The sequence below is a fragment of the Lingula anatina genome, chromosome 10 (genome assembly GCF_051362555.1).
Source record: "Lingula anatina isolate TDL-2025a chromosome 10, LinAna3.0, whole genome shotgun sequence".
NCBI lineage: Eukaryota > Metazoa > Brachiopoda > Lingulata > Lingulida > Lingulidae > Lingula > Lingula anatina.
Window position 1 is genome coordinate 13340596 of NC_141776.1, and position 13885 is coordinate 13354480.

The 13885-nt window shown below is 34.3% G+C and overlaps 1 protein-coding gene across 6 annotated transcripts in view; it reads left to right on the forward strand.

Moving 5' to 3' along the window:
• LOC106153780 (inositol 1,4,5-trisphosphate-gated calcium channel ITPR2) overlaps positions 1-13885 on the forward strand; it is a 50437-nt gene that overhangs the window by 31427 nt on the left and 5125 nt on the right. For all 6 annotated transcript variants that reach the window (XM_086996948.1, XM_086996943.1, XM_086996944.1 and 3 more), the window contains 24 exons: positions 126-207; positions 416-603; positions 780-893; positions 1183-1345; positions 1472-1576; positions 2916-2987; positions 3338-3467; positions 3872-4013; positions 4599-4757; positions 5033-5189; positions 5532-5629; positions 5991-6153; positions 6391-6657; positions 7075-7221; positions 7580-7729; positions 8135-8236; positions 8562-8672; positions 9819-10002; positions 11447-11574; positions 11850-12019; positions 12293-12412; positions 12797-12931; positions 13366-13477; positions 13737-13860. In XM_086996948.1, the coding sequence (XP_086853074.1) occupies positions 126-207; positions 416-603; positions 780-893; positions 1183-1345; positions 1472-1576; positions 2916-2987; positions 3338-3467; positions 3872-4013; positions 4599-4757; positions 5033-5189; positions 5532-5629; positions 5991-6153; positions 6391-6657; positions 7075-7221; positions 7580-7729; positions 8135-8236; positions 8562-8672; positions 9819-10002; positions 11447-11574; positions 11850-12019; positions 12293-12412; positions 12797-12931; positions 13366-13477; positions 13737-13860 (3323 nt within the window). The remainder of the gene's footprint in view (positions 1-125; positions 208-415; positions 604-779; positions 894-1182; positions 1346-1471; positions 1577-2915; positions 2988-3337; positions 3468-3871; positions 4014-4598; positions 4758-5032; positions 5190-5531; positions 5630-5990; positions 6154-6390; positions 6658-7074; positions 7222-7579; positions 7730-8134; positions 8237-8561; positions 8673-9818; positions 10003-11446; positions 11575-11849; positions 12020-12292; positions 12413-12796; positions 12932-13365; positions 13478-13736; positions 13861-13885) is intronic.

The following is a 13885-nucleotide window of genomic DNA, read 5'->3' on the forward strand; positions in this document are numbered from 1 at the left end:
TATACACCTTATGTATGTGACATAAAATTTTTGACCTTTTGTCTAAGATACAGTTGACTATTTTACAATCATTACTCAAGAGACAATGAAAAAGATATTTTAGTGGTTGTCATTTATTATTTTAGTGTGGCCCTACTGACAGGAGAGAGGAACAAGGAGATGATCTACTTGCTGGCACTGGTGGATTTACTGGCTACATGCTCTGAGGTACGGTAATTACCGACTTACTCTGGATTTTCAAACTCCTTCAAAGTCGATTGTTTTAGTAGTCTAGAATATAAATCTAGAAATATGTGTACATTTTAAAAAAATCGACTGTGTTTATATATTTTTATTATAACAGGATGTTATTAGTCTTCAGGAACCTTTGTTATAATAATTTAAATTTAACAAGGTAAATTCCTTTTTCTTCCAGGGTGAGAATAGATTCATTGAGTCTATCTGCCAGACCATCTTCAGCGTGAATGAGCTTCTGGACATAATAACTGACCCCAAGATCAATAATCATCGCAGGCGGCCATATTTGAGGTTTCTACTCTGGGTCTACGTCAACACTGCCAGCAGTCTGATCGAGATTGGAGCAGGGGACCTGCCACATGACAAGTATGGTTATTTTTTTTCTTTTCAAACAACTAGATCATTTTAACAAGAAAACTTTATGTCCACATTTGAATTTTTATGATTAAAAATCATTCAACAATTGGTAATATCTTAAGTTTTGTTAACATAATTCCTGTTTTAAAGCAAAATGAGATTGTATGCCAATTTTGTCTGTATAGGAGAGTTTGGGACTTCATGAAAAATGTTACTCTGGAGATGGAAAAGGTGACTGAGTATGTGAAAGAAAATCAGACCAAAGCAAAGCATCAGCTGGAAATGGGACCAAGTAGAAAGTAGGTCTTTTGTGACTCTTACTAGTATACATGCTTACTTAGTATTTATTTATAATAATGTATTAGATTTTATGTGATTATGAATTCTAAAAAGTGTTGTAAGTAAAAGTTGCACATTTCGTGAATAGTATTTTTTTTCATGTAAAATGGATATCAGAATAAAAGGATTAGAAAGATAACTGTCAATAACTTGGACAGATAAATGAATATTTTCGGAGAATTGAAACGTTATATTTGATGTTTTTTCAGTGATTAATTCCTAATTATTCTCACTCTTTCCCTATTCCAGAGATGAGTTTGTAGAGTACTATCATGGCACCTTACATTACTTCATCGAGGCTGTCTTCCCGTTCCTTCAAATCTTCTTCCGCCAGGTTTACGCCCCAGAGCCAGAAGACGAGAAACATCAGCAAGAACCAGAGATTGTGGACAAGCTAGCTACTGCTCTGGTGGTGAGAGGATTTGAATTTCTTTTTAGTTTCTTTTTCTTCTTATTTTTAGGTAAAATTGTTAAATTTGATTGAAAGTCAAAAGATTTTTAGTGGTACATAATGTGAATTGAGAAAACTGTTTTGTAGGCATTCGTTGATGTGTTAGGGGGCTTGATGAGCAACGAAATCCATTTACAACGCATGATTGCCTGTGCCAGTGCAGTATTACCCATGTCTACAGTAGATCCAGAGGTAAGTAGGTCACCTTGACCCAGTTACATAATTTATATCAAGACCACTTCATGGTTAATTTAGAGGTCCTGTAGAAAATTCTTGGTAAAAAAAGCAGTTCAGGTAAATTTTTTTAAGAATATGATTTTTATTTTTAGTATTACTTTTATCACGAAAAAGACTTTTTTCAAATCCAGGAGACCCCCAGTTTGCTTATTGGGACAGTTCTTGACTATGGTGCTTTTATTAATTATCATGCATGTACACCAAACTTGCTTATCTCCTGTGAAAAGTACAGCAGAAACATCCAGCGCAATCACATTTCACACCCTACACAATGAGTCACAGCTAACGCAATCAGCAGTCACACCCAACACAATCATAATTCACCCCCCTACAATAAACACTATCACACATTCATTTCATGTTGATTTTAAATTGCTAACCTGGCAGAAGACAATAAAGGTAGATTGTATACACACATGAAAACATTTTACTCAAAATAAGTTTGTGCAATGCTTTTGGTTTTCAGTGTGGATAAGTGTGACTGGATATGTTTATTCTTTCTAGAAAATAGTATGGGAACTATAACCAATTTTCACATCACTTTCTTTGAATGGGGATCTTTTTTTTTTCGACACTATTCTGTTGTTCATATCTTGTTGTTGGATGTTTATACTGGTTCACCATATTCACTTTGAATCATGGGATTAATTGTTTTTTTTTTTTCTGTCACAATTGCCAAATAATTTATTGTTCTGATAAAAGTTGGTGGTGGTCCTTTCCAGATTAACACATCTTTATCATTTTAAACAGTAATTTATATCAGCTAAGTGATACTTTTGTATTATGTACTTCAATATCTTAACTTTTTTCCCTTGCCACATTTTATGAACTGTACAGTTTGACAAAACTTTAATGTCTGCTAGTGGTATCCAAGCCTTTTATTAATAACATTTTTCAAAGATGGGTATGAATTCTAAAAGTGTCTTAAAATAGTTTTCTCTCTTAGTTTTATGGCATGTTGGAGGTTACTGCAAAAATAAATAAATAAATAAATAAATAAATAAATAAATAAATAAGTAAAAAAAAAAAAATAACAATTTTCATCTGTTGAATTAAATTGAATTTCATTAACAGTATGATTTACCACAAATTTACCACAAATTTATCATTTAGACAGAATTCATGATTTCGAGATACACCAAAAAGATATTAGTAATGACATACATGTGTGTAGATTTTTATTTATGGTTATTTGAAGGTTGTATTCTTTTTACGGAATACTTAAGAAAATGAGCTTAATTCAATTTAGCCCTTCACTACATGTTTCTCTATGCATTATATGTATATTTTCCAGGTGATGCGTGAATTCCAAGAGCAGTATGGGGCAGGTGCTTCAGGGTCCAAAGTCCAAAACAAAGCCAAAGAGGTAAGTGGAAGCAGCAAGGAAGGAAATAAATTGGGAACCATAAAATTGAAAGAGACAGCGATTGTGATTGTGTTAGTGGTTATACTGATGATTGTGCCAGTGGTGAGACTGATGATTGTGGTAGTTGTGACAGTAAAGGTTGTGTTAGATATCACATAACTAATGTCATTTATTGTGTCAGAATTAATAGCTTTAAAATTACAACAATATGTTATTGGCAACAATGATGATTGTGCAGATTGTCACATCAATAATTGTGTTAGGTGTGACATTAATATTAATTGTGTTAGGTGTGTCATCAATAATTGTGTTAGGTGTGACATTAATTTTAATTGTGTTGGGTGTTCCAGAACTATATCAGGGAATACCAGGGTGAGGAAGACCTCAATATCCAGCTGAATATATTTGCGCAGAACTTCAGCATGGTGTACGGAGGCTTCAATGACGTCAAGTCACAGATTGGGTTCCCAAGCAATGAAGGTAAGATTTGACAAGGATGCTGGCTGACTCTTACACACTTACATGAACAGGAGTGAGACATGGTTTCGTTTTTCAAGAAACATTAAATGTTGAAATATTCTATGATATGTGATTCTATGGTTCTGGTTAATTTTTTTGCACAGGAGTGAGACATGATCAGGATGGTTTTTGAAAAAACACTAAATTTTAGAATTTGTACATATGGTTTAATTTATTCTGATTGTTGGGTTAATTTCCCTTTAGAGATTTCAGTTCAGCATTACAGTCTATAGTATTACACATAATATTATAGAAAGTACAATACTCAGAATTGACAAGTCTTCACTTTTATGCATAGCATTATACAATGTGCAACATTCATACAACATTTTTAGTCTAATAACTGTTATCAAATATTCCCTCAGACTACACAGATGTGGGTGGGGATGAGGAGCTCCCCCTGGGGAATGAGTTCCAGATGATGGTGAAGTGTTTTGAGAATACTCAGGAAGACTTGCAGCCTGCGCAGAGATATATACTGACTAGTAAACTGCTGGAACAGCTTAGGTATGATATGAGTGTGTTAGGTGTGACAATGAAGTGTGTTAGGTGTGACAGTCAAGTGAGTGTGTTATGTGTGATAGTCAAGTAAGTATTAGGTGTGGCATAGAGATAAATGTGTTAGTTGTGACAGTTCACTGTGTGCTAGAATTGGATGTGATGATTGTGTTAGGTGAGATATTTGCATTTGTTTTGAGGATGGTCATCATATAGTGCTGCCTGGAACCTAATTAGAAAGTGATTGCAATGATTGGGAAATCTGGGAAGCAGTTACAGTATGTATGGCTTATCTTTCTGATTGTGAGATGGTTATAATTATTCATAATGCTAGTTGTGTGCTGTTGATTGTGTCGAGTGTAACAGTTGTGATTTTGTTTGGTCTAACATGTTGATTGTTTGCGGATACTCAGTGTGCAAATAAGAACAAATGGAAAATACTCAATATGATTTTATGTTAAGGTTTTTCTTCTGTGAGATGCTTACAAAATACCAAATAGTTGAAAATTAAACATTAAATTCTTTAATGATTTTTAATTATATATACATAGTACATATATATATATAGTATAATTACATATTCTTTGTTTCCAGAATCTCGTCCAAGTCGACACTGTCCATGGAGTCGGAGCGCATGGCCCAGGAAGTGCTGGACGTGAAGTGCCTGCAGATAATGCGTGCTCTGATACACAACCAGGTGGTGAAGTTACCTCAGGACTGGCAGAGCAACTTCCATAAACGGAAAGTAAAGAGGTATCGAAATGGAATTGTCTCTATGTCATAGATTAATGTATTTGATTAATAATTAATTTGTAATCTGTTTGATTCCTATCCCCCCACAACCCCTCCCCTCCCCCAAAAATTGAAAAAAAAATACATGGTATGCATCTGGAAATGTTACAATTCACCACTTAATTAGAACTTTTAAACTGCTCTTGCTGTTATATGCAGCTGTCATTATTAACCTTGATCACAAATAACATGGTTGTTATGGGTATTCTCTTTTTTTTACTTGTTATATATTTTAGATCTATCCAAAGGCTCTATGATGTCCAGACAGCATTGAATGACTTTGAAACTCCACACATTACAATGTCTCTCCTGGCCAAACCTGGTGATAACATTATCAAGGAAGTGCTCTCTCTACTGGGACTGTTGCTGTTTGGCAGTATATCCAATGTACAGGTGAGGAGTGTGTTAGGTGTGCAGATGATTGTGTTGGGATGTGCAGACAAGGATTGTGCTAGTTGTGAAGTTAAAATTGCGTTAGGTGTACTGGTTATTGTGTTGTGATGTGCAGTCGGTTTATAATTATGATATTAATAATTATTATTAGTATTAGAAGAAGTAGAAGTAGTAGCATTCTGTATCCTCATGGTTATTGATTAGTCATGGTGTACTTGAATAAAATGACATTTTTTATTTCCTTCATTATATATGTGGTTATACTATAATAACAATAATTTTAAAACAGAAATTGATTTATATTTAAAAGTCTTTAAGTTATATATATATTTATTAATTTAGCCTAGTATAGCTGACTATTTCACTGGAACTCGTGAAGAAAAGTTTTTCTTGGCAGTCAGAGAACGAATGCAGATGTCAGCCATCAACTACAGAGAAAAGTAAGTCGAGTTATGCAAATAGATGATTTTTTTTTGCTGGCTCTGAGATGTCTTCACATGGCTACATCTGACGTCATACTCACATTAGAATAATATCAAATTACTCATTACATCTTTTACTTATATATTAGCTTTCTGTCATATAGTGTGATATTTCAATCTTGTACTTATCGTTTTGTTAAATCAGTCATGCTATATGAGAATAAAAACTTTTTAAAATTTTAAGATAAAATATGAACGGAATGTTTATTTTTTCAAGTTTCTCCATCATTGAAAATGCCTTACTTTTCAAGTTGTTAATGGTATTGAATATTCTACTGTCTTCAATGCAGACTTATGTATTTTTTTCTTCCTCCGACAGACGCGCTCTCATAGCCCAACACCAGGCATCACAGGAGCACAAAATAGAGCAATTTAAGACCCTGCTCCGCGCCACCAGGGTGGGAACACAAGTAATGAACATTGTGCAGGCTTCCAATGCATTCAGGTCAAAATTAAGCATGCAGTCCACTGGGAAAAAGAAGGTAAGGTGCAAATGTCGTGGCATGATTTATTTATTTATTTATTTAATCTTATTTAAGGAGGATGGGGGTTAGTCTGGCTGAATTATTAATTAAGAAATAACTTTCATATGTGTTAGGTTTGACAAATTTTGATTGACATATACCGGTATATATGTATATATGTAGTTTGCTAAAAATATTTACCATAAAATCTCATATTTAGTAAAACCAGTATACAAACATCGCTATCTAATTCAGAGAGTGACGTCTGCAGCCAAACTCAAGGGCAGATACAGCAGCCAGAGTCGGCTGGGAAGCAGAACCAGTCTGAATCGCTCTCCATCCCTCATGGGTAGCACTGCGGCCATGTTGGCTGGTGCAAAAATGAACAAAGGCCTTCTTCCCCCTATAGAGGGTGCTAACGGAGTAGAACTGAAGCAGATGAAGAGGAAAGACGACAAGCAGCCATTGTTGACTGGTAGCGGGAACAAGGTTGGCCCTGTTGGTGTTGAGTTGAAGGTGGAGGTATGTTCTTGGAGTGGATTTGGTCGGCCATGTTTTGTAATCTTCCAGCTGGTCTGCTAGTCATTCAAGAAGAAACACTAACCGATTACATTTACTACTTTATCCAATTGAATTCAGTCATTTTACTAAAAATGGTCTCCTCTGTATTTTTAACTACTGTCACAGGTATGTTTTTGCCTTCCTTTGTTGGTTTATTAGTTTGCAGCTGAATTAAAAAAATATGAATGGCATTGGATAAAAATCTCAGGATAGGCCATAAATGTGTTAACTCAATATCAGGCAGATTTTGTTGGTGATTCATAAATTAATTGATTATAATAATAATAATAAAAATTGAATTGACCTGGTGGAGGTTTGTACTCTTTGAGTGCCTTAAACTTGCATAATTTCTGTAATAATTTTTTCCCTTTGCATCAGGATTTTGATGACAACGAACTAGAAGCTTTGGCCAAGGAAGTGGGTATAGAGGGAGCCACTGACCTGGACTATAAAGATGAGGGCTACATTACACTGGTCCTCAAAGTACTGGGGGCCATGTGCGATGGTCAGTTTGCGGATTTACAGGTATGTTATCACACTGACCGCTGGATGGACAGTTCAGCCTCATTCAAGAGTTTAACTTGTGTTAACTTGAAGACAAGATATTTTGGTATACATGTATGTCAGTTCAAATTAAATCATCTCTTTGTAGTGATTATTAATTATAAAAAGTACAATAATTATTGTACTTTTTTACAATAAATCTCAGGTGATAGGTAGATCTCATTCGACAAGTTGAAAGATTAAAATATTGTTGTCATTAATAATAATGTAGAACTACCCTAGAAAGCACCATAGTGTCCCTTAGTTTTCCTATAGGTTATTTGCATAAAGGATTCCAATACACATTCTCATTATTACATTTTTATCTCTATAACTACAGGACTATTTGAGAGAGCAGCCAGACAACATAAAGACAGTAAACTTGGTGGGAGAAGTGACCAAATTCCTGGGTCTTGTCTATTCTTCCATTACTAGTGAACACATCAAGCTAGTGACAGCTCTCTTCAACACCCTGGTGGAAATGACTTCTGTAAGTATGGTTTATTTATTTATTTATTTATTTATTTATTTATTTATTTATTTATTTATTTATTTAATGACCTCAGTAAGTATGGTGATTGAAGACCAACAACTTTATTTATTTATTTATTTATTTATTTATTTATTTATTTATTTATTTATTTATTTATTTATTTATTTATTTATTTATTTGTTTATTTATTTATTTATTTTCTATCCATCTGGAACACAGTAAATCAGAATTGAAAAGAAATGAAAGAAACGCCTAATATTAGAAAGAATAACATTAAGATAACATATTTATTTTACTAGTAGCATGTAATCTTATATCAGACTAATCTATTAAGAAATTAATGCTTAAAAGCTATAGCTGTAAATCATGTGTTTTATACTTGTTTCTCTTGTCATATTCCAGGGTAACGTGACCAACCAAGCCGTGGTGTTTGACAACAAAGTCTGTGATTACATCAACTTTATTCTGCGTGCAGACCACTCCAAGTCCATCACAGTTGAGGAGGTGAATAGCAGCTTACATGTTTTGGGGAAAGGGGGGCGAATTCCTGAAAAAATTAAAGTATTTGGGACATTATGAGCCACTGTGTCTTCCTAGAGGATGGAGATTGAATTGGTCTTGAACAGTTTTTAAGGGAATCAAAGTATTTGTTTTCATAACAAGCAGAATATATTGCAAAAAATAACATATACTTTTAATAATTATGAGACAGTATGTCATACGCAAAGAAACAAAGATGGGTTACTCACCGGTCCTGAAAATAAATAATAGAGTGTAACAGTTTTTGGAATAATTAAATATTAAAACATTTGTTTTGTATTCACTTCAGGACTTTGAGCTTGCAGACTGTATAGTGAACCTCATACTTGCCATGATAGAAGAGAATCATGGCAGCACGGTGGGAGAGTTTGGAGCCAAGAGGGTGGCAGGCATTGCTAAGGTAGGAAAAGTTGAAGTATGAATTGTGTTACTTGTTGTGTTTAATTTTACAATGTTGAAGAGGTGTGGATGTTGGATAATGTGATTGTATGAATGGAAATTATAACAAGTTCTCTTTTAAGATTTTAAATTTTACAATGTTTACAAAAATCACTTCCTTTAATTCCATTTTCAGTTGCGTGTGGTTTTAAAAACAAGTTTTCGAAATTTGCCTTTTATGGATTGATTCATGAATATTTGAAAAAGAATTTAGGCAGGTTCCCCGTGTGAAAAAACTGTGAAAAATTGCATCTCCATAAAGATAGTGAAAATGGCCCTGTGATAGGGGTTCATTCTAAACATATATAACAAGTGTTGAGCTTGAATAAAAATGACATTATACTTGTGACTTTTTCTCTAGGTTATGCAAAGAGATATCATGGCAAAACGTCGTTACCAACAAGTGTGTAGGGCTGGTGTTATTTTGTATTGTATATTCAGCTATGGTGTGTGGGTTTTCAGCAGAGCATGCACAGACAACCTGGTCCAGTTTTTGACTTTTTTAAATATTTATTTTAAAATGGATAAAATTGGTGTTTTCTTTGGAGTATAAATTGTGTTTATGGTTTTGGGGATTTTTTTGAACAGCACAAAGCACATATTCATCAATTTCATTATATATTGTGTTATTTTTGTTAAGTTTGGGATTATCATACCTATGTGTTAAGTAGTGTGCATATGGTTGATTAAAATCAGTAAGTAAGGTTTGAACTCTGTAACTTCATGAGGATTGGTCACTGGTTAAAGCAGGGAATTATATCGGATATAATTCCCTGGTTAAAGTTAATCTAGGTGATTAATAAGTAACATTTTCATAGTAATTTACTATTGGCAGACATTGAGTGTCCAGAAATACATAAAACATTGTGTACTGTATAAATGGTGTCAAATGATATTTTCAAACTTATCAGACCTGTAGCTAAGGGGGGTTCAGGGTTTTTTAAAGAACCGCCCTATCTTGCTGGAAAGAGGTCTCCTCTGGGTAAAATTTTATCTAGTTACATAATGGTTTCATAGCAAAAGGGTTAAGGTTTTTTCCAGAGAAAGACCCTTCCCTTTTGAAATTGCTGGCTACTGGCCTGCTTATTGTCTTGATGGTTATTTGCAGGATGCTGTGGAGTCACTGGACACGGAGAGCATCTTCAAAATGGTGGTCAAGTACTACACTATGTCCCTGGATGAGGAGAGGTTTGAGGAGGAGGAAGAGAGGAAGACATATGAGGAGCTTGGGTGTAAATATTTCCACACTCTTCTGAGGATGGAGGATTTGGATAAGACTATACATCCTCAACGTAAGTTGCGTATTCGACTCGTATGGAAATGGTATGAGTGCTTCAGGCCTTTCACTAAGACTGCATTCCCACAGATTTTAGATTGATCTATCCCCGTGGGGAGTCTCACTAGATTGTTGTCAGCTTAGCCTGCTAAATGTCTGTCCCACCTACTAAAAGCTGTAAGGGGGTAATTAACTTTCGTGCGCGCTCGGCTGACAGCAATTTAGCGTGAACCCCCAGGGAGTTAGGTTGATCCAGATGGATCTATCTTAATCTATGGGAACCCAGTCTAATTTTCCTTTTTGATAGACCTTTTTGTTGTGAACTGTGAGAGCTTCTTGCTGAAATGAGATGCCATTTTTACCTTTTAAAATGGACAAAATACTTGCTAGTAACAATATTGACTATTTTATTATTATAATGGTCAGCATACATTTAAATCTTATTTCACATCTGTGTAGTATATATAAAGGATGTTTAGGTGATTGTGTTAGTTGTGTTGTGTAGTTTACGGATTGTGTTTGGATGTGACAAATGTGGTCAGCTTTCTCTCACCATATTTCATGTGTTGCCTTAAGCTAGACAATAAGGAAATTTGAATTTTTATTTCACTGCAAACTCAGGTCCACCAGGTAAGATTGATACAGGGGTTTAGAGGTTTTATTCTAGATTCAGTTCAATGCACATAATCATGACTAAATCATCTGCATATAAATGTATACCAATTATAATTTCATAGCTTTATGTTTCATATCTATAACCACCGTGTAACATTTTCTTTGCTTACATTTTTCCTGTCTACCCATTGTGTTTTAACTGTGAATGTTAACGGACACATTATCATATTTTATTTCACAGTATATCATTTCTGTACCATAAAATGGACTTGGGATTTAGCTTACAGATTTAGTTGTAATAATACGAAAATGGTCAGAGTTTCATTTTTCAAAAAATAAACATAATACCATGGTGAATAGTCTTCTTCAATCTGATACCATCACCTCTGATGATAGCATGCTAATGATTATTTTCAGGGGCGGATTCAAAGATATTTTCTGACGGTCTTCCAAAGTAACTTTGTTGACCCGTCCTCCATTTTTGACCGTCATCCGACAGACAAAATCGATACCCGTCAATGTAAACTTGAAAATCTGACCGTCTTCTGGAAGACCCAGAAGACGGCCTAAATCCGCCCCTGATTTTTAACAATATATGCACTGCTTGTCCTGAGATACCCCTCTGAATGTTTATATAGTACATGATTGCCATAAATACAAGTCAAATTAAGTATAATTGGTGAATCTCTTATAAAAAAACATCTAAGTGCAGTTGAATTAAAATGTTGACATTCACTGATTATAAATGGCATTTGTCTGCAAACATTTACAGAACTCTGTTTATACATGATATCTGAGCACTTCCAGTTTAAAAAATAGAGTGCTGACTTATTTTCTTTTAATAGTTGAGAAAGAAGTGATCAGAACAGACGAGGACAGGGCAGCCTGGCAGTTCTACAAGGAGGGCACCATGTCCATTGAAATAGTCAAGAATGACATGCTGCAGAAAGTCTACTTCAGGGTCAAGAACCAGGTAAGAGTGTTTGATGTGACTTGTCTTGAAAATCAGTGCCACCTTCATAAAAATGTGTCTCATTTTCAAGACTTGTTGAAAAATGTTATTTGAACAGTGATAAAAAGTTTGTATATGATGTGCTATTATACTTTATTGTGCATTTTTTTCTTATATTATATAATAACATATAAATTATTATATTTATTTGAAACTATTTTGAATGAAACAGACTTATTAACTGGCTGTATACAATCCTAATGCATATAATCCCTTAATATTTGCTGGTATTGTAGAAAGTACTTCGTGGAGAAATCAAGGAGAAGTTTAAATATGAAGTGGACCGTTCTTCTCCAACGAACAAACTTCGGGACTTCCTTGCCTGGTCACAGGAAATCAGGAAAGACATCAACTACCAGAAGAGGATCTATGACAATCCTCTTGCCAGGTTCTTTGTCATGTTCTGGTCAGTCCGGTTTTTATCATTCACACTTTGATAATTTAATTGATTAGTCATTGTCAGAGGTAACAATTAATAATTATTATTTACAAAATTGTTTCAGAAATAAGCACATAGGATTAGTGAATTGTAGTTTTCTATTTATTTATTTATTTATTTATTTATTTATTTATCTTTTTGCTTTCACTGTCATGTATTTTCTTATCAATAATTCATTTATTTTAATAAATTTTTAAATTTAAATCCATACATTTACTCAGTCATTTCTTTCTTTAACAGGACACCAGCCAATTACAGCATTATATTGATGAGTTTCTTCTTTGCCATATTCACCCTTGTCACATGGGTAGAGACAGGGGCACACATTCTAAATCAAAACACATCAGATGTCATTGATGAGTAAGTGATAATATGTCGAGGTTTTGATGATACATGTTATCGTGTACCATGAGACAGAGAGAGAGAGAGAGAGAGAGAGAGAGAGAGAGAGAGAGAGAGAGAAAAGAAAAGGGTGAGAGTGTGCATGTGTGAGAAAGAGAGAGAGACAGTGTGGTAAGAGTGAGCATGAAGTATTGGGGATCAGGTTGTAAACTAAATTATCATATACAAGTAATTGCATGAGCAGAAGACATCAAACTGAAGTAAAAGATAGACTTCCAGTGCATCCTTTTCCTTGCTTTTTGTTTCTATTTTTTGAGAATCCATGATCAAAAAAGAAAACAACAGAACAATGTGTCTTCAAATAGAAATAACATTAAAATTTTTGTCATTTCTCTTCACCAGCCCCACGCCCAAATACAGGTACCCGTACTCAGAGGTGGGTCTCTATGTGCTGGGAGGTCTCCACAACCTACTGGCTCTGTACATCTTGGTCAGCTTCTTCATCTCCAACAAACCTGTGTTCCCCAGGTGGTGTAGGTAGGTACTAACAGGAATACATGTGTGTTTCTCATTTAGAACAAAAAACTTTAATTGTTTCAGAAATTAGCACATAGGATTACTGTTTTTTTTTTTGTTTATAATGGCTATGACATGGCTACAGAGAAGTTAATATATGTTAAGTAGGTGGTATAAGTAGGTGCTGTGCTGACAGGTATTTTTCTCTAATTTAGAACAATTTTCTTGTTGGTGGTGTTGTTTAAAATGTCTAGAATTTTTACCAGAACATCCTGAATATATGTATAGTCAGTCAGATGCTCATCTTTGCATAGCAGTGAAGACAGTTTTTTTTTTTTTTTTTTTTTTTGAAAACAATCCAATTTTGGGATATATTGTTCTGGGTTGCAAGTTGTTATAAGCTTGCAAAGCAGATATATTTACAGCAAAAATGATTTAGAATGATATTTTTTCAGACCAAGGAGCGATGATGATGAGGAGGATGAAAGCGATACTTCAAAGTCTGGTGCCAAAGAAGAATCAAAGCTGGCTGTTCGCTTTTTTAGTTCAAAAACATTTTATTATATTGTAAGTACATGAAAGATAAATGAGTAATCATTTAATGTTCTTAGATATTATTTAAGCCAAAGAATGAAATATGTTCAGTTTAATTTTGAAAAGTATTGAATTTATTTTTTTGCCTAATGAGATGATTTTAGACCATTCATAATACAGATTTGTGATTTTATATGCTTTAACCATTCCACAAACAGAATTTGAAAAGAAAAAAATTATTTTAATACAAAACATAAACAATTTAATGTTTTTTCTATCTTCCTGATTTCAGATCTTCTTTGTGTTGTCCGTCCTTGGTACAGTGTTCTATGGCTACACCTTCAGCTTCCATCTTCTCCACATCGCTGCCAACAACCAGCTGCTGGCGCGGGTCATGCAGGCCGTCACCAAAAATGGTATGGCCTCTCCACGTAGTTGTCT